The 18558-nt window shown below is 59.0% G+C and overlaps 10 protein-coding genes across 10 annotated transcripts; 5 read left to right on the top strand and 5 right to left on the bottom strand.

The window, feature by feature from the left end:
- The first annotated feature begins 95 nt into the window (after nucleotides 1–95).
- On the top strand, nucleotides 96–2315 carry SPRG_00035 (plk/plk-unclassified protein kinase). Its single transcript, XM_012338151.1, has 8 exons — nucleotides 96–228; nucleotides 278–499; nucleotides 552–1194; nucleotides 1238–1610; nucleotides 1658–1763; nucleotides 1813–2030; nucleotides 2077–2169; nucleotides 2214–2315. Exons 1-8 carry the CDS (start codon nucleotides 133–135, stop codon nucleotides 2263–2265), a joined length of 1803 nt encoding a protein of 600 aa, XP_012193541.1. The 5' UTR covers nucleotides 96–132; the 3' UTR covers nucleotides 2266–2315.
- Nucleotides 2316–3157: 842 nt separating this feature from the next.
- SPRG_00036 (hypothetical protein) lies at nucleotides 3158–3361 on the top strand (the record flags this gene model as incomplete). The annotated part of the gene is made up of 2 exons (XM_012338152.1): nucleotides 3158–3283; nucleotides 3308–3361. The coding sequence occupies 2 exons, from the start codon at nucleotides 3158–3160 to the stop codon at nucleotides 3359–3361; spliced, it is 180 nt and encodes a 59-aa protein (XP_012193542.1).
- A 309-nt stretch (nucleotides 3362–3670) lies between these two features.
- SPRG_00037 (hypothetical protein) lies at nucleotides 3671–4096 on the bottom strand. The gene is made up of 2 exons (XM_012338153.1): nucleotides 4012–4096; nucleotides 3671–3961 (listed from the first exon to the last, which is right to left on the bottom strand). The coding sequence occupies exons 1-2, from the start codon at nucleotides 4074–4076 to the stop codon at nucleotides 3778–3780; spliced, it is 249 nt and encodes an 82-aa protein (XP_012193543.1). The 5' UTR covers nucleotides 4077–4096; the 3' UTR covers nucleotides 3671–3777.
- A 298-nt stretch (nucleotides 4097–4394) lies between these two features.
- On the top strand, nucleotides 4395–5463 carry SPRG_00038 (hypothetical protein). Its single transcript, XM_012338154.1, has 3 exons — nucleotides 4395–4484; nucleotides 4528–4831; nucleotides 4885–5463. Exons 1-3 carry the CDS (start codon nucleotides 4409–4411, stop codon nucleotides 5360–5362), a joined length of 858 nt encoding a protein of 285 aa, XP_012193544.1. The 5' UTR covers nucleotides 4395–4408; the 3' UTR covers nucleotides 5363–5463.
- A 1243-nt stretch (nucleotides 5464–6706) lies between these two features.
- SPRG_00039 (hypothetical protein) lies at nucleotides 6707–8464 on the top strand (the record flags this gene model as incomplete). Its single annotated transcript, XM_012338155.1, has 1 exon — nucleotides 6707–8464. One exon carries the CDS (start codon nucleotides 6707–6709, stop codon nucleotides 8462–8464), a length of 1758 nt encoding a protein of 585 aa, XP_012193545.1.
- A 519-nt stretch (nucleotides 8465–8983) lies between these two features.
- On the bottom strand, nucleotides 8984–9314 carry SPRG_00040 (hypothetical protein; the record flags this gene model as incomplete). Its single annotated transcript, XM_012338156.1, has 2 exons — nucleotides 8984–9202; nucleotides 9253–9314. 2 exons carry the CDS (start codon nucleotides 9312–9314, stop codon nucleotides 9016–9018), a joined length of 249 nt encoding a protein of 82 aa, XP_012193546.1. The 3' UTR covers nucleotides 8984–9015.
- Nucleotides 9315–10014: 700 nt separating this feature from the next.
- Nucleotides 10015–12587, bottom strand: SPRG_00041 (hypothetical protein; the record flags this gene model as incomplete). Its single annotated transcript, XM_012338157.1, has 2 exons — nucleotides 10015–10764; nucleotides 10794–12587. 2 exons carry the CDS (start codon nucleotides 12585–12587, stop codon nucleotides 10015–10017), a joined length of 2544 nt encoding a protein of 847 aa, XP_012193547.1.
- Nucleotides 12588–13353: 766 nt separating this feature from the next.
- SPRG_00042 (hypothetical protein) lies at nucleotides 13354–14256 on the bottom strand. Its single transcript, XM_012338158.1, has 2 exons — nucleotides 13866–14256; nucleotides 13354–13819 (listed from the first exon to the last, which is right to left on the bottom strand). Exons 1-2 carry the CDS (start codon nucleotides 14236–14238, stop codon nucleotides 13485–13487), a joined length of 708 nt encoding a protein of 235 aa, XP_012193548.1. The 5' UTR covers nucleotides 14239–14256; the 3' UTR covers nucleotides 13354–13484.
- A 929-nt stretch (nucleotides 14257–15185) lies between these two features.
- SPRG_00043 (hypothetical protein) lies at nucleotides 15186–17294 on the top strand (the record flags this gene model as incomplete). Its single annotated transcript, XM_012338159.1, has 1 exon — nucleotides 15186–17294. The coding sequence occupies one exon, from the start codon at nucleotides 15186–15188 to the stop codon at nucleotides 17232–17234; it is 2049 nt and encodes a 682-aa protein (XP_012193549.1). The 3' UTR covers nucleotides 17235–17294.
- On the bottom strand, nucleotides 17274–18465 carry SPRG_00044 (CMGC/CDK protein kinase; the record flags this gene model as incomplete). Its single annotated transcript, XM_012338160.1, has 5 exons — nucleotides 18244–18465; nucleotides 18120–18200; nucleotides 17967–18074; nucleotides 17474–17926; nucleotides 17274–17432 (listed from the first exon to the last, which is right to left on the bottom strand). The coding sequence occupies exons 1-5, from the start codon at nucleotides 18454–18456 to the stop codon at nucleotides 17274–17276; spliced, it is 1014 nt and encodes a 337-aa protein (XP_012193550.1). The 5' UTR covers nucleotides 18457–18465.
- Between the last annotated feature and the right edge of the window lie 93 nt (nucleotides 18466–18558).

Genomic DNA, 18558 nt, shown 5'->3' on the forward strand with positions numbered 1-18558 from the left:
AGAACCGCGCGGGGATTGGCTATAAAGGGCAGCATTATACGCCATGTGATTGGCTAAAAAGCTGTGACGTATGGCACGCGATTGGTGGAATAGACGTCCCGGGTCCCAATTTCGCCCAGACCGAGATCGCCGATGGCAGACGCAACGACGACCGTGGTCGAGCACTACAACGACGCGCATGGCGCCGACGCGACGCGGACGTACACGCGCGGCCGCTTCCTCGGCAAGGTACATGGCTCCTGCGGCGGCCACGGTGGCTCTAGGATGCGAACCTTAGGGCGGCTTTGCGCGCTGCTACGAGATGACCGCGCCGGACGGGGCAACGTACGCGGCCAAGGTCGTCGCCAAAGAGACGCTGCTCAAGCCCAAGGCCAAGATCAAGTTTGCGAGCGAGATCAAGATCCACAAGGCGCTGCATCACCCGCGCGTCGTGCAGATGCACCACTTTTTTGAAGACGACGCCAACTGCTACCTCCTCCTCGAGCTGTGCCCCAACCACGTGCGTGACCTCGCTCTACATCATCCAATGGTCTCTCACGACTGCGACGTAGAGCCTCTCGGACTTGGTCAAGCGGCGAAAGCGCCTCGCCGAGCACGAAGTTCGCTTCTACATCAAGCAGCTCCTCGAGGGTATACAGTACCTCCACTCGCAGTGCGTCATCCATCGGGATCTGAAGCTCGGCAACCTCTTTTTGACGAGCGACATGCAGATCAAGATTGGCGACTTTGGCCTTGCGTCGCACCTCGACTCGAAGGCCGAGAAGCGCAAGACGATGTGCGGCACGCCCAACTACATTGCGCCCGAGATCCTCAATGGCGCCCGCAACGACGGCCATAGCTTTGAAGTTGACATCTGGTCCACGGGTGTCATCATGTACACCCTTCTAGTCGGGAAGCCGCCGTTCGAGACGGCCGACGTCAAGAACACGTACCGGCTCATTCGCGCCAACACGTACACCTTCCCAGACGGAGTCGCGATCTCGTCGGCGGCGCGCGGGCTTATCACCGACATCCTCCGCCACGACCCGACGCAGCGCCCGTCGATCGCCAACATCCTCAAGCACCCGTTCCTGCGTGACGATAGCGTGCCTCTGCACCTGCCCGAGTCGTCGCTCTTCATGACACCGCCCCGTCCGGTCGCTACCAAGTCGACCGCGCCCAAGACGCCGGTGCCATCGCCGTCACCCCACCATGGTATGCCACGACGCAAAGTCTTTGCTGATATAAGATCCCGTAGACAAGCCACCGCTGCGGACGCCGCTGCGCACGTTGCACCAGGCCAACCAAGCCCCGCCGGCTGCCCCCGACGTTCTCGAGGCGACATGCGAAACACTGGCGTATCTTATCGCGCTGGATGAAGAGCGAAGGGGCAAGCACAACTCGGAGAACGCGATCCTGAGCACGACCAAGCAGCAGATCCTCCAGGCTCGCCTCGCCGTGCTGCCGCCGCCACGCGCAGCTCCCCTCTGGGTCCTCCAATACGTCGACTATACGGCCAAGTACGGTCTTGGCTACGTGCTCTCGAACGGGTCGGCCGGTGTCTACTTTAACGACTCGACCAAAATCATCGCGAGCCCTGACGGCAGCACGTTCGACTATGTCGACCGCCTGTAGGGACAAAGCTATCACTCCATCCGTCTCTTACCAGTTGAGGTAGTGAAGCGCCGGCCGTCGACTCGCCCCGAAAGACGTTTAGCGCGAAACAGTTTGATGCGTCACTCGCCAAGAAGGTGACCCTCATGGGCCACTTCAAAGAGTACATGGTACGCACGTCGCTCCATCGGCCTGGTCATGATAGACCTCGATGTTTAGAAGGAAGAAGAGCCGACGTGCACGTCTCGAACGCTCCTGCTCGAGCACCTGAAGAAGCTACCGCCGCCGTTCTGCGGAGCTTCGAGCGCCCACGTGTACATTCGCAAGTGGGTCAAGACGCGCCACGCGATCCTCTTCCGGCTCACCAACGACACGATCCAAGTCGATTTTTACGACGCGACGCGGCTCGTTCTCGCGCAGGACGGGCTCGCCATCACGTACATAATCAGCTGCTGTGGCGGCGTCTAACATGCGATGCAATAGGTATGTAGACAAGGACGGCACGATGCACGTGCTCTCAACCTACGACGCCGTGCAGCATCCGGCCAAGACGCCGGACCTCGTCAAGCGCCTCAAGTACGCGCGGCCATTTCGTGGTGTCTCTGATGCCTTCAGTGTAGGTATGTCAAGGACATGCTCGTGCAAATGGTCAAAGCCAAGGCGGCGCCGTAAGTATGAGCTCTGTAGCCACCCCATATATTATATACAGTGCTATTTTGCGACTTGCGCCGTGTTGTCGTCAATTGATTTGAGAAGCGTTAATGGTTAAGAGGGACGCATCCAATGGATATGAAGGAATAGCTAGTTTAAGTTTACGAAGGTGGGCTCTCATTAGTAGGAATATTCAGCTAGTGGCTCCACGGAAATCACCCCGATCTGCCTGACAGAGAAGTATAACTCAGTGGTATCATACTCTGTGTTTGCATCACGTCTATTTTGTGAAATATAAAATTTCACAGGTAAGACTTTACCTACTAATGAGTTAATTACCCCTATGCAGTCGTCCGAACATAGCTACAAATGAGCGCAATGGCAATCCGCTTGAATCTCCACGTGGTCAAAGTGTCCAAACTTGGCAGTGGCAAATCACCGACGCGTATTTTGGCGTGTCGCATGGGAACCTGCGAAACATGATATTGCTGTGCACTGGATTCCAGAGGCGACAAATTTTATCCTGGATTCACGACCGCTCATGTCCGACACTGAGGGCGTCTACGCAGAACGCAAGTGGGATGTATCCAGGCACTATCCAGGCACGTGGATCTATCCAAGGTGGCTCTGCCAGTGGCTCAAGCGAGCTTCAGAAGCACGGAGTGTGTGGGAACGTCATCGTGCAAGGGAGCTCTTTAGTACCAATAGGTAGTAGTAGGTATTACTATTCGCAAGATGGAATTGCTTAAATCGATGCCTGGATGTTCGTTGCGCACGTCGATGCTGCAACAAGACATCCCACTCTGCGTCGTGTCCGACCATGTCCTGTCCAGCGCCGCTCCGCCCTAGAGACTCGAACCTCTCTGTTTCATTTTCAATTTCGACATCAACCATGCTCCACCTCTTCACGGCAATGAAGACGCCGTCATCGACAGACGCGTGGTCGAAGGCCCGCAAGTCCATCGCGCGCGCCAACGCCGGCGCCAAGCGCAACATTTCCCTGGCGCCGCGCCCGCCAACGCTCGTGGGCGGCCGCCTCGTGCCGTTTCAGCGCGCCACGCAGAGTCTTCGGGCGCTCGGCCCGATCCTCGAGGAAGACTGTCTCGTCGACGTCTAGACAGTAGACAAGACAAGTAGGTTTCATAGTATTTATTCACGAAAAACAACAACGATTGCAGTTGAGCTTGCTTCTGTCGCAACGGTGTCCATAGTGCGAACGGAGCATCGAATGTACAACATGCCGAGTCGATAGCTTGTGTCAAGGGTCTCTCGCACACACCTGTTTCCAGTTGAACAGAAAATGCCGCCCGACCATCGAGTACGTCGGACCAAAGGAGACGCGGAGAGGATGAGCGACCACTCAGTATTTCATGCCAATAAGAAAATCGTGTCGAAAAGAGGGGTTCGTGCACACCGTAAGGAAGCAGGGCGATCCTACATCATCTACATGTACTCTGCTTATGTCTCTGAACGAGCTGCGAAGGGCTACGGAACGCTTGCAAGCCCATAATGATGTCGTTCAAGGAGGACAAGTCATGCGTAGTAGAGTGCGGGTTGGTCGCGGAAGTGATGATGCGAAGGAGGTTTGCAGGCGTCTTGGACGACTTGGCACGCGACGGGCACGCACTCGCGGCAGCTGAAGACGAGCGTCACGAGCAAGAGCGGAAACACAAAGATGGGCTCGATGACGCTCGCAGTCGAGAAGAAGACGGGCCGCCTACGCCTCCAGCGCGTGAGAGACCACGTCGTAGCCAAGGACCTGCTTACGCAATGCAGCTCAGGAGCGCCAAGACCAGCACAACGCGCAGGGCGATCCCAATCCCCCGCAGCATTGATTTTCGTTTTCAGTTTCAGATTCTGCTGCAGCTCACAACGCTGAGCAGACTCTGTGTCTGTAGAACGTTGTCATTTTGTAGGCAATAATACGCTGGCACGAGGCCACTTGGTAACACAGAAATTGCTTTGACAGAATGCCTTGATGCTCGCTGCAATGCCTTGATTCCTCAACTGGGACCTTTCTTCCGGATACGCAACTCACCTGCGGAGTGACCAATCGGAGCCATCGTCGGTCACTAATTGACCAATCACCAAGCCTCGAGCCATGTCATGCAACGGCCGCTGGTCAACGGCCACTGGTCATTCTCACGATTGATTCAAAAGCCATATGAGCGAGCACTCTACAGCACCTGCGCAACCCAAGACTAAAAAAGCGCATCGATACCACCGGTACCATATCGCCGGTGCGTGGCCCTTATCGTCGTAATGCCAACCGCTCGTGTGTAGTAGCGGGCCTCGCCACGGTTTCCTTTGCGCTGGGTACAGCAGCTGGCGCCGCCGTGCTTGCCTGTCTGACAACGTCATCAACTACTGCAGCGGCGGCGAATTGTACCGTCAATGGAACCGCAGCCCCAGCGTTGAATGGATCCATCCTTCCAACTTCGCTGAGACCCGTGATTCTCATGGTCGGTGACTCGATCATAGAGCAAGCTGCCGGCGTCAGCCTCCACGGCTTTCAAGCGCTGCTCTCCAAGGACTACATTCACCGAGCAGACGTAATCAACAGCGGTCGGTCAGCCTGGACAACGCGGTAATATCGGTTTACCCTCTCGCGACGTATAGTCTGACGCTACGGACTTGCAGGAGCTGGCTACCTACGGTCCCGGCACTCGTTCAGGAGTGGGCCGCCCGACCTCCGAGCCTCGTTATCATTGGTCTCGGCACCAACGACGCCCGGCTTCCCAACGCCACTAACGACGTCCCCCCCGACGAATACAAGGCCAACCTCGAAGCGATGGTGCACCTCTTCCTCGATGCGTTTCCAGCGACCAAGTTGTTGTTGCTGACGCCCGCCGTGACGGACGACGACATCTTTGTGGACCGAGCGTACCTCAATGCACGGGTGGGTGAGTATGCAAACTACTGTACGCAAGTGGGCCGTCGCTTGGACATTCCCGTCATCAATTTTTGGACCTTGCTTCAAGGCGCGCAGAAAACTGTACTGAGCGACGGCTTGCACCTGAGCTTGGCTGGCAACGAGTTTTACCACAACCAGATCTTAGCTGCGATTGCGACTTCGTACCCACAGCTGACGCCAAGGGCACTACCAGGTCGTCCCTAGTAGCCTCGCGCCGTGGCATTTGTTTCGAGTTCATTAGGGTACATACAAAACGTAATAGTGGCTCGGTAGGCCGCCTAAAGACTTGCACGGCTGTAATGCGTCGTACGTGTTTTTTATCATGCCAGTGGTCGAGAAACTAAAAAAACGCATGGACGTGATCGCGCCAGAGGGAGTTTTACCTATAAACGCCCGCTCCAGCACGTCGTCGCAGCGCAAGCTGATTCCATACAACGTTCTAGTGCAAAACGTCGTTGTGTGTCGAGACAAGTGGTTGACCAAAATGACCAGAAGCACTGCGTAGCCTTCATTCAATTCATGTACCCCTTGGCCTAATGCGAACTTTTCGATGCACTTGCACACGAGGGATTCGTATCCGTACAATATTTCAAATCGTTGAGCCCCGGCGCCGCGCTTTGGACTCGAGGAAACACAGGAATACGCGTACGGTCTGATCGTTCATGCCCGACTCAGCGATTTAGCGCGCGGATCGTGACAGCGAGGCGGAATGACGGTAGACCATCACTCAGAAGCCATCTCGGTCACACAACGTCGCAGGCTCATTTGCATTTGGACACGATGCTCCACTTGTACGCAGCGACCAAGAGCGAGCCGCAAAACGCTGTGTGGTCCAAGGCTCGGAGAGCTATCGCTCGTGCTGCGACGCAAACACCACCGCCTCTGCGATGCACCTCTGTCACCTCAACGCTTGTGCGCCACGAACGAACGCTTCTTAGTCCCATTCTCGAAGAGCCGTGAGATTCGAGCGGTATATTTATGGGAAATATACAGCAACTTGACGTTCGTGTCTTGGGTGTCTGTCATCGTCGTCTTCTAACCATAGAGCCAATACGCACCACTTCTCGCATGTAATGCAGCGTAGTGAGGACCGAGGTCGGAACTCGGAGAGCCCATTGACATGTGACAGAGGACGCATACGGTTGTTCAAATCTGTGGCCCACTATTTACTTGCACCGATGCGTGGCGTCGCGCGTCGTCTCGTGTCTGCCGCGTTCGTCGCAGGAGCTTTCCACGTCTCTTCGCCAGGCCGCCACACAGAAACGTGTTGACGAGGAAGAGCAGCGAGGGTCTGTACCCAGGCCACCGAAAGGAGACCACCGCCCCTCGCGTGTTTGGCGACTTTGCCGTTTCCACATGGATCGCCGTGAGCTCCAAGATCATACAACCCGCGACACCCAAAACTTGTTATATTGGTACTTGTGTACATGGTACGCACGCTGCCACTTCTGGTGTCTCTTCCTAGAATTGCATCTGATATCCAATCTGGTCACCTCTCGACACCTCTCGACACCGCGCGGCTACACCGGCGTCACTTTACAATTCGCCATGGCCGCGTTCGCTCTTGGTGCACTTGCTCTCGCTGCCGCCGTGTCTGCCGCACCCATCGACGACCGCGATGCGCTTCGAAAGGAGCTGTCCGCGTGGAAGGCCAGCGACGCCGGTGTCTACGCAGCTGCCAACGGTCTTCTTCGCGAGCACCTTGACGGGGCGAGCGAGGACGCGGAGCTCGCCGTCTTTGCGGCGAGCAAGGCCGCGGCGGCTGCGCTCCAGAAGGCGCACCCGCTCGCCGAGTTCTCCGTCGACACGCCGTTTGCTTTGATGACGAGCGACGAGTTTGCGTCGTGGGTCACAGCAGCACGCCCGGCGCGCAACGCATCAGCGTTGCCCGCGTCGTCGGAGGGCATCTCGGTTGCGACGAACACGGTCGACTGGAAGAAATCGGGCTGCGTCGCGCCGGTCAAGGACCAAGGCGGCTGCGGCTCGTGCTACGCCTTCTTGTCCGTCGGCGCAACGGAGAGCGCGTACTGCCTCGCCCACCACCAACGGCGCACGCTCTTCTCCGAGCAGCAGACAGTGAGCTGCGGCCCAGGCTTGGGTTGCCGAGGCGGGTACCTCGACGACTCGCTCAAGTGGATCGCTTCCAACGGCCTCTGCACGAGCGATTCGTACCCATACACAAACGGGCAGAGCGCGACGGCGCATCCGTGCCAGTCGACGTGCCAGAAGCTCCCGATGCCGTTCTCCAACATTGCGGTTGTCGCTGGCGAAGACACGCTCGAGAAGGCGCTCAACACGCAGCCCGTGGCCGTCGAGGTGGCCACGGGTGGTGACACGTGGCGGCTCTACAAGGGCGGCATCATCACCGGTGGCTGCTCGGGACCGCTCACCCACGGCGTGCTTGCGGTCGGGTACGGTGCCGCCGGGTCGCCGTACTACAACTTGAAGAACTCGTGGGGGCCCAACTGGGGCGAAGGCGGCTACGTGCGTCTCCAGCGTGGCGTCGGGGGTCCCGGCATGTGCGGCGTCGCTTCGTTCATGGCTTACCCCGTGCTGCGCAAGCCGCAGTTCTACCTCGTCACCTCGCACGGCCACCTCATCACTGAGTTTTACTCGGACCTCTACGCGTCGTCGTCGACCAAGTCGGGCGCGATGAACGAAGAGTGGAGCTACGACTTCACGACGCGCCAGATCATCGTGCACTCCAACTACGAGTGCCTCGACGCGTACAACGACGGCGGCACGTACCGTGTCCACACGTACAAGTGCGACGCGAGTAACCCGAACCAGCGCTGGAGCATGGACAACTACCGCGTCCAGCACCTCCACTTTCCCAACCTCTGCCTCGACGTCGACCCGAACCAGAACCACAAAGTCCAAGTCTGGTCCTGCGCCGAGAACGCGCCGAACCAGCGCATCACGGGTGTGTGGGACGAGAAGGTGACGCTGCGCAGCTTCAACCAGCTCACGATGGGTGTGGACGGCGACAACGTCCAGTTCAACGGCGGCGTCGAGTGGGGCGTGAGCGTGAGCGACGACACGTGGCGGGCGCGGACGGGCGATTGGACCAAGTGCCTCGACGCCTACGACGCGCGCAACGGGGGTGCTGTGCACTTGTATCCGTGCGACGGCAGCAACCTCAACCAAAAGTGGCGCTACGACCCGGCGACCAAGCAGCTCAAGCACCTCACGCACGCTGGTTTCTGCCTCGACATGGGCTCGGAGGCCGGTACCCGCGCACACCTCTACTGGTGCAACACGGCGATTGTGCTCCAGCTCTTTGACCGCGCCACGTCACTTCTCTAGGTGACACGGAAGTGAATGATACTAGTGGATGGCTACCAAAAATCGATCTCACAGTAAAAATCGCTGTCTCACAAAGCGTCTGAGGTATAATAGCATCTGAGATGCCTTAATCCTCGTGAGACACAAAGACAGTTATTTATGAGGCGTTGATGACGTTGGCAGTGCATGGGCTGCAGTGGCGTCGCGGCCCTAGCGGCAGCAGCGGAATGACTAAAGAGGCTCAATGGGCTCAATGTGGCTCTGTAGATGAGAAACAGTGCGAGGTCAATGGCCTCGGCGAGGCCGTGCACCGCCGTCAACCAAGGCGAATTGCAGGCTACGGACGGGGATGACAGCGACAACAAATCGGCTGCGACGGAGAGGCCGAGCATCGCAGCATCGCAGTTGAATGCAAACAAGCCAACCAACGTGTGTAAGTTGGCCACCCGATCCTCGCACGTGGCTGAGGAAGAGCAGAGTATCAGGAGCAGAAATCCAATTTCGATGCCAAATTGATTCGTTTGGAGACGACAGAGCATCGCAGGAAATAAATAGAGTGCGCTAAGACATGGCTACACGATGCGGTAGGGCGGAAGGCGCACGACGGACCGCCGGACAGGCACTGGCTTGTACGCGTCTTGCATCGCGTGCACAGCCACTGGGAGGCTCTGGACGAGGCCGACGACGAAGAGCACAACGAAGAGCGGGATGAAGAAGATCGGGTCGACGGTCTCTGCCGCCAGCGCAATCGCCTTGTACCTAGCACATACTACCGTGGTGCCATGGTCCCAATAAGATCTCATGCGTACGCAAGGATGGCGCCGACGAGCATAAGACTTGCGGCTTTGAGGATCGAGAGCACGCTTGCCATCGCCGCTGCTATTTGTTTTTTGAGCAACAAGATCCCGCGCGCGCGGCTGTATCCCGCACGCGATGAGGTGCTGTACATTTGGTTACAAATCGCCAATGTAAGAGCAGACGACGTCATGGAGGAGGTGCTGCGAGTCTGGTCGTCGGGCCAAAGCCCCGCACGCGCTATAATAGTCACGGGGCACTTTCTACACTCAACGACGCTGGCTGCACCATGAGGATGGACCTGCTCGCACTCGTCGTCGCTACAGGCACCTCTAAGCGCAGGGAACTGAGTGTAGTTTTGACACTCAACGGCAAACGGCAAACTCGAGAAGCGTCCTGGGACATGCGATGAAGTCGGAGGTGTCCCAACGTTCTTCGATTGGAGCTACAAAGTTTGTACTAGTACCGCATGGATACCTCGTAGCCATAAAAGTGAATAAAAGTGGAGGGATGGCCAGTCCACGGAGAATCTTGGCGCGTGCGCGGGATCGCAAGCGTCAAGGGGATCGGGAGCGCTTGTACATCCAGCGCAAACTATGGATGGTGGAGCGACCAGCCATCGCTTACCGCGTTTGGATCGTGGAGTTGGACTACCGGTACAAATTGTATAGGTAAGACAATCAATCAATCAATCAATTATCAAACGTGTTCGCGTTGAATTCAAATGAGCAAAACTAATAACTGGACGATAAGACACTCAATACAATTACATTGGGTTAAATGGCGTACTCGCGCGGGTCGTAGTCGTCCTCCTTCCACTGCCCATTGTGCGGCTGGTTGTTGTTGTTGTTGCTGAGGTTTTTGAGCTTGCCGTTGTTATTGTGGTTGCTGGTTTTCTGGGGAAAGCGCGGCTTGTCGTCGCTCGCGCGGTGGCTCTCGCTCGTCCACTCGCGCTGCTTCTGGCTCGTGTCGCGGTGGTTGGTGCTGTTGGTCGCCATCGCATACGCGCCGGGGGCCGTGATCGCGTCGAGCGCATAGAGGTCTTCGCCGCGCATCGTGTCGTTGGAGGCCGCGAGCTCCTTCTTGAGCTGGTGCGTCTTGTAGAAAATGTAGATCTGCCGCGCGAGGAGGCAGAGGAGGACGCCGAGCTGCAGCGCAAGGATGCCGTACGAGATCGCATTCGTGATCTTCTCGTCGGCGCCAACCGTCGCGACTTTGAGGAGGAGGAAGCTCAGGCCAAAGGTGATGACCTTGACAACTGTGATGATCACGGTTGTGTTTTGAACGAACGGCGCAAAGTGTGGCCGGCGCACGCTCAGCAACAGAAAGAAACCCACGTGGAGCACGATGAGCATCACTAACTGCGCCTGGCCCGAGACCGCGAACGTGCCGGCGATCATGCCCGAGAGGAGCGCAAGGCCCATCTTGGCCGTGAAGAAGAACCGGTTGGCAAAGTCGTACTCGTCGTAGAGGCAGCCGAAGCGCTTGTGGACCGTCTTCTCGAGGTGCTGCGCTGTGCCAATGTCCTGGATGCGTTTTGGTACTTCTTGACAACATACACGCCGTAGCCCATGATGCCGACGGCGAGCACCAGCAGCGTCAAGATCGCAAACACGAGCTCTTTCGAGAAGACGCTCGTCTTGGACTTGAGGCAGAGGCAGAGCTGGAACATGCATACGACGCCGAGCGCGTACTGGGAGATGATGGTCACGAGCATGATCAAGCCGATCGCGCGGTCGTAGCAGTTGGACATGAACGCTTGCTTGTCCTTGACGCAGAGCGGGCCAAGCACGAGGACGAGCGCGAGGAGGATGACGATGCCGCCAATCACGGACGCAATGCCGGCCAGCGTCACGTAGAAGAGCATCTCGGGGCGGATGCCGAGGCGGGTGGTGTACTGGAACATGCCGCCCGTCTCGTCCGAGCGCTGGCCCGTGTACGCTTCCACGAGGCGGCGGTTGGCGGCCATCGCGGCCGTCGTCGTCGGCACGTTCCCAAACGTAAACCAGTTGAAGACGCTGAAGCTCATTTGCTCGCCGACCGCGCGGAGCGGCTTGGACGCGCCCGGCAAGCTGAGCTGGCTCATGCACACGGCAAACTGCGCAATGTCCATCGTGGCGCTGGCCATGCCGACCGAGCCGCCAGTCGAGATGCCGGCCGCGGCCGCCGAGGCGGACGACCCCACGGCGCCGACCGAGCTCGCAATCATCATCGTGGTTGTCGTCGCGATCGCCGTGTAGGTGACGGTGGCGCTCACGCTGGACGTGACCGTGCCGACGTAGTCTAATGTCGTCTTCTTCGTGCCGTCGCTCCACGTGTCGAAGCGCTTTTGGCTGCCGGTGGTCGAGCTCGTGCTATTGTTGCCTGCGCCACCGAGGTTGGCCGCCGGGCACTGGCACACGTCGTAGGTCGTACACGAAAATGACGTTTTGAATTTGGTCGCGAGCGTCGGGAAGAGCGACGCCGTCGCCGACGTCGACGCCTTGGCGAGCGACGCGGCCTCGAGAAAGTTGACGCCGGCGTAGATCGAGGACGAGAGACCGTCCATGGCCTCGTAGTCCCACTTGTTACTCTCGCAACCAGGAATGAAGCACGACGAAAAGCACGCGGGGAAGCCGGCGGCGCCGATCGTGATGGCGCCCGAGTAGACGCTGCACGCCTGCTCCATGGCCTTGGTCACGTCGAGGTCGACGCCGCCGCAGCTGAGACCTTTGGTCTTCCAGAACTTGTAAAACGTCGCGTCGCAAGGAATGATGTCAAAGGTGGTGGCGACGGTTGGCGCCGGGACGTTGATGACGTTGGTCGAGTTGGACGGCGTCGGTGTCGGTGTCGGCGTCGCGGTCACGCCCGGTGGCAACGACGTTGTCGTTGTCGGCGTCTTGCCGCTCCCACTGCCCGACGACGGCTTGACCGTCGTGGGCGTCGGCGACTTGGTCAGTGGATCGGTGGGCGCGACCGTCGGCTCCGTAGTCTTCTTGTCGGTCGGAATCGGCGTCGGTGCACTGGTCATCGCAATGGTTGTGGGCACTGTCGGTGCCGTCGTCGTCGTCGCGTCGGCTTCCACCGGCTTAATCTGCAGCTTGCGAAGGCCCGGCGCCGTCGTCTCGGGCGCCTTGCTCTTGTTGTCTTTTTGCGTCGGCACCGGCGTCGGCGTCGTATCCTTCTGGCCTGGCGCGACCGAGACGCTCGGGAGCACGAGCGTGCTGTTGGCCGGCGTGGTGCCGTTGCGGTCGCCGCCGAGCAGCTTGAGGCCGGCCGGCGACACGTTGAGCGCGAAGCGGCAGGTCGTCGCGCTGTCGGCGGCCGAAGCGAGCAGCCCGAGGCCGGCGAGGACGCGGACCAGCTGCATGGTCTGAGAATGACGACGGAAGCCAGCGCCTTGGGCGCGCCCAGGTGGTGTTACACGCGCGCGATCTATACGCTGCGCATCCGGACGTGCGGCCTGTATCCGGCGTTTTGGGGTCAAATTGCCTTAAAACGCTCCTTGCCGACCAGGCTTGTGAACTCTCACAGAGCCATCGCGCCCGCATGAACCGATGTGGTCTGTCTTGCCTAGGTGTTCAGCAACTATCTGGCTGGCTGGCGTTGCTTGGCGTCACAATAGAGCGGAGATTTTGGCGGAGACTGCACCGTCCCTCCCCACTGGGTATTACACTGTAATTGTGCACGCGTATCAGAGCGCAGATCAGTCGCGCAGATGTATTGGTCTGGTACGCTTCGGCTGCTGCGACGGAACCGTGGGCGACCTCTGTGGAGCGTCCTGGCGCTGCGCCAAGAACGTGCGGCACGCACGATATAGCGTCGTGGGCCATGCAGACTGGTGCACTCTGGTAGAGCAAAGGTGCTGGACCGCTAACACGCCCAACTACAGTTTGGGCTCGTCGTGCGTGTGTACACTTGAGCGTGGCACTACTCACGTGTGACGTAATTGACTTGGTCGGCAAGCCTACCTACTATGTACTGAACAAGGGAATTGTCTTTCTGGTATCCGGAGGGTGGAATGGCGCATCCGGACGTTCCAGTGTTTCAGCGTTGGAATACACTGTCCTGTGTGGGATGCCGACGACCGCCACGACGCGAGGCGACCGTCGCGACGACGAGCCTGTAAAGACGACTGCTGGCTCCATGAAGGTGTTAATAACGAAGGATTCGGCCGCGCGATGCCAAGTGAATAACCCTTGCGCGATGCCCACTCGGCCAAGCTTGCCGCCATGTCCCATGCGACCGCCACCGCGTGCGTAGCGGGTCACAAAGCTTGGGCGAGCTCCATGACCCAGTCGAAGATCGCCTTGCCGATGACCTTGTTTTGCGTGCCGAGGCAGGCTTGGGAGATACCGTCGAGTGCACGCACGATGCTGGTGCGCCACGCCGCGCTCTCGAGGCCCATGGGCGCGACGTTGAGGAGGAGCAGGTCCGCGCAGCGAAGGACCCAGAGCCAGTTGGTCGACCACGCACCCATGTGATCGTACTCGCCTCGGAGCCCCATCGAAACACAGTTGCACCAAAAGCGCACGATCGTCTCGCAGTCGTTTGTGGGGCGCAGGCCGCGGGCCGTCGTCTTGAACGCGAGGTGGGCAAGAGCTATAAGGACGAAGCATGAGCCTTGGGCGTGGATGCGATACTCTACATGCAATCAAGTGCTCGCGAACGACAACCGAGCCAGGATCCGCGTACAGCAGCGTGCCTGCCATCTCCATGAGGGCCTCGGCAAGCACGGACGGCGGCGCTTCGGGCGGCGTCTCGGCGTCGATGTGCAGCGAGTTGGCCGGCGCGCTGTGCGTGCTTGATGGCACCGTGGCCGTGGCATCGTCAATGGCGTCGTCCGCTTCCAGGCCAAAGTCGTCGTCATTGCCATCGTCGTCGGCTGCGCCGGCCATGTCCGTGGGCGGCAGCGACTCGGGTGGCGCTGCTGGCTCGTCGGCCGCAGGCTTGGTCTGGAGGTAGAAGGTGCAGCATGCGAACTCGAGGATCGCGCGGTCGCGGGCCGACAGCGCTGGCATTGCGAAGGTGTATGCGATTGAAGAACTTGTGCCGTTTCATCGGAAAGATCGCGTTTCTCGTTACAAGAACATTCATTCGGATCGGGTCTGGATTCGGACAAGTGTACAAGAGCTCGATGCATCTTCCATCAATCTGGTCCAGGCTTAGCTAGCTAGCTATCCTGCTCTCGTGTGATAGAGCTGGCAGATAGCGACTTGGCTTTTGTATTGGAGTCGGTTCCGTGCTTGCAGGCAAACGGCAACGCGAGCACAGCGACGACAGCTTTTAGTCCACGGAATGTCCACGGATTGTTTTTGCCAAGGTATACGTTTAGGTATCTTATCCGGGTCTGCGTGGCTTTGAATCCGCTCGGCTGACAAATCAGATCAGAGGCGCGCGTGATCTCGGAGCACTGACACAATGCAAACAAAAATTCATCTATTTGTTTGTCGAAGGATCCAAATGTGCAAAATTGCTGGTGGCAATTCTGTGTTTGGTGATCCGGAATGTTCGCATCCAAAATGCGCCAATCAGACAACTTCATATTGCCACGTGATCACCGCCTCGATCACCATGTCCAGGACCGATGGACACCTTGTCATCACGTGCCGTCGTCACTCGGTGCTGTTGAATGAACACGCTGGTGATGCCAAGTCTGCACGAACTAGAGACAATTATGTGGTAGTTCATGCGCTAAACACTCGATGTGTGCACTGAACGACGAGGTATATTGTCAGATACCTCGACACCGTGTTGTCGTGTTGTCGTACGTAGAGGCGAGTCGGAGGACTCGCGCGACACCAAGGCGCGACATGGCAATAGCGACAGGGTGACTAGAGTCGTGCAGATGGTGCCCCAAATATATTGAAAGATGCATACAGTACCACCAAAATGACCATTTGTTTTAAAAACCCTCGGTGGAATTCCAAGCCAACGCGACAACTTGGCACTCACTTTATCTTTTCCCATGGTCACCACCAACAAGCTCCTGCTAGGCGTCGCAAGTCTTATCTCGACGGCGCTCGCGGCCTGCGACTCGGCCGCGTTTCCCAATGCCCCCTCGGTCGCCCTCGGTCCGGACATGACGCTGCGCAGCCTCGTCCAAGGCGCCAACGTGTGCTTTCAAGTCACGGCGGCCGTCGCCAACGCGCGATGGGTCTCGATTGGCCTCGCAACCTCCTCTCGGATGGTGAGCAGCCCCATCTCGAACGCGGTCGTCATGGAGATCGGGTCCGGTGCACCCACGGTGCGGCTCTACGAACTGCGCGGGTACACGGCTGCGTCGGCCGTGCTGCAAGCCGACCAGTCGTCCATCTCGGTCGTGCGCTCGGCCGTCACCAACGGTATCGCCTCGTTTACGTTTCAGCGACCGCTGGTGTCGCCGTCGCCACTCGACGTTGGCCTCGCAGACAACAGCGCAGCCAACGTCATCTGGGCCCACGGCGCCTCGGCGTTTCCGTCGTACCACGATGCCGCTGGCGCCACGCGCGTCGTGCTCTCGTCGTCGACGGGCCCGGCCCAGGTGCTCGCAGCCATCTCGACCGTCGTCAGCTCGTACACGGCCCAGATCGTCGCGGCGGGCTTCGCCACCATGGTCCTCCTCGGCCTCGTCGCCACGCACGCTGGCGAGTGGCGTGTCGTCAACCAAAAGACGCTCTGTGCACCGCCGACGTCGCGCCATCTCCTTGCGGGCTTTCAGCAGTCGCTCGCCGATCTCAAGCTCGGCGAACTCGTCGTTCTTGTCGTGTACGTTGCGACGCTGATCGCAGTGGGGCTCTCGGTCCGCGCCCAGTTTGCGGACGCGACGCTCGGCCGCGCGCTCTCGCTCATCACGGGCCACTTGGCCCTTGTCGACATGATGCTCTTGCTCTTGCCCGTGGCGCGCGGCAAGCACTGGGAGCTCGTCTTTGGCATCTCGCACGAGCGCATCCTCAAGTTCCACCGCGGCCTCGGGCGCTCGTGCATCGTTTACGCCACGCTGCACTTGATCCTCACCGCCGGCACTAGTGGTGTCACCAGCGCGAACGCGTTCGGGACGCAGCGCGTGACGCCGCTCTACGGCTTCCTCGCGTTCCTTGCGTTTGCGTCCATGGGTCTTGTTGCGTTCGAGCCGATTCGCCGGCGCTGGTACGAGGCCTTCCTCTACTTCCACCGCGTCGCCGCCGTCGCCGGCATTGTCTTGGCCATGCTGCACAGCAAGGCGGTGGTCTACGGCATGATCTTCCCGCTTGTCATTTACGGCCTCAGCGCCCTCGGCCGGCTCCGCGCCTTCTTCAACCGCTTTGAAGCCCATGTCGACGTGAGCGCCCCCGACACGGTCACGCTCCTGTTGCCGTCGACGCCGCAGACCAAGCGCTGGGCAGAGACCATGAACCCCTGCGCCTTCTTCTACGTCTGCGTCCCGTCCATCTCGGCCACCGAGTGGCATCCGTTCTCGGCGATCGTGTCGCCCGACCAAGATTCGATCGGCTTTTGCATCAAGGCCCCGAAGAAAGGGTCTTTTGTCGACAAGGTCTGCCTGGCTGCGACCGATGCGACGACAATGACGGTGCTTGTTGGCGGGCCGTACGGCAAGCCCGCCGTCGACCTTGGTCGGTACGATCACGTGGTCATGGTCTGCGGCGGCATTGGCGTCACTCCGATGCTGAGCGTAGTGAACCAGTGCCGCGACAAGGGGGGCGAGTCGCGCCGCGCCAACCTCGAAATGCACTGGGTCGTGCGTGCACCCACCGATCTCTTGAGCGCCGACCGACTCATGTTCCCGCTGCCGAATGATGCCGTGTGCAAGCTCTACAGCACGGCTGCCGACAACGACAGCAGCCTCCTCAGCAGCACGGGCGAGACCGTGCACTACACCCGTGGCAAGCCGATTCTAGACGAGGTCATCAACCTCGAGCGGTTTCTGGGCAAGAAGGTGTGTGTGCTCGCGTGCGGCCCACCAGGCCTCGTGGCCGACGTCCAGCGCCACGCGCGGTCGATCAACGTCGACTTCCACAAAGAAGTCTTCTTGTTCTAGCTCCTCGATCTAAAGCTGATAATTTGATACATTGCAATTTTAAAGAAACCCAATGTCGAGGTCCAGAACCGGTTTGTTTGGCAGCGCAAAATCGTCGCTCGTCGTATCTCGCTTTCCGAGGCCGGCCATCACGAGTCGGTCGGGCGAAATGGATGCCTCGGGCGTCGGGTGCGCCAAAAAATACGGATGGTGCAGCGCCTACAACGATGCTGGATAGTAGCCCAAGTTGCAAGTCGGACCTCTGCCGCCGAAATGCGCTTGCTGGGCTCGTACTCGAGAAGACGGCTCAATAGATCCCGTGCAAGGACCGGGACTTCTGGCAGCAACACGGCCAGTGGTATGGCGGAGAACGACGGAAACGACACCTTGTGGTAGTCAGGCAAGCTCTCGACACCGGCCCACGTCGGCGACCCCAGGACTTGGATCACGCGGAAGAGCTGGTCAATGTCGTTCAGGCCTGGAAACATTGGCGCGTGCTGCAGTAGCTCGCCAAAGATAACGCCGACGGACCACATGTCGACCGACAAGTCGTAACAGCGCGAGCCGAAGAGCAGTTCTGGTGCGCGGTACCAGCGCGTCGCAACCGTGTGGCTGTATTCTCGACTCGGTCCCGTGTACACAGTGGCGAGTCCAAAGTCGCTGAGCTTAAGGACACCGTCTTTGTCGAGAAGAAGGTTGGCCGGCTTGATATCCTCAGCTGCCGTCAGTCGAGAACGTCGGCGGTGCACTGACCCGGTGCATGATCTTGTGGCGGTGGCAGTGTTCGACTCCGCGCAGCAGCATGTACATGAGCGACTTGACCTCTTGCGGCGAGAAGGGCGTCGTCGCCCGTGCCATAAGCTAGCGCCTTCTTACAGCCACATCGCATGCAATCGACACATCTACCTGTGCCAGGTCGGTCGCCATGTACTCGAGTACGAGGCCCACAGAGGCACCTTCGGGTACCGCATGGAGCAGCTGCACAATCTACGCCAGCAAATATGAAGTTCCGCGAGTCATTCCTCCGTACGTTGGGGTGCGCGAGGTGCTGCATGGCTTGGATCTCGTTGAACGCCGCCGACGGAATCAGCGTCATCTTCTCCGCGTCGCCGCCAATGCGGATGCGCTTGAGCGCACAGACGCGCCCCGTCGCGATCTCTTGGATGCGGTGGACTTCGCCAAAGTTGCCGCGGCCCACGCGCTCGAGCAGCTCGTACGTCTCTTCAAAGGTCTTGCCCAGCATGCGATCTTGTGAGCGTTATACCATCTACGACCAGTCATTTTCAAGAATGTCGCATTGCTACAGAAAACTATCACAGTGACCTTAAAACAATGTTAAAAATGA

Source organism: Saprolegnia parasitica (genome assembly GCF_000151545.1).
Source record: "Saprolegnia parasitica CBS 223.65 unplaced genomic scaffold supercont2.1, whole genome shotgun sequence".
In the NCBI taxonomy this organism is placed as follows: domain Eukaryota; phylum Oomycota; class Saprolegniomycetes; order Saprolegniales; family Saprolegniaceae; genus Saprolegnia; species Saprolegnia parasitica.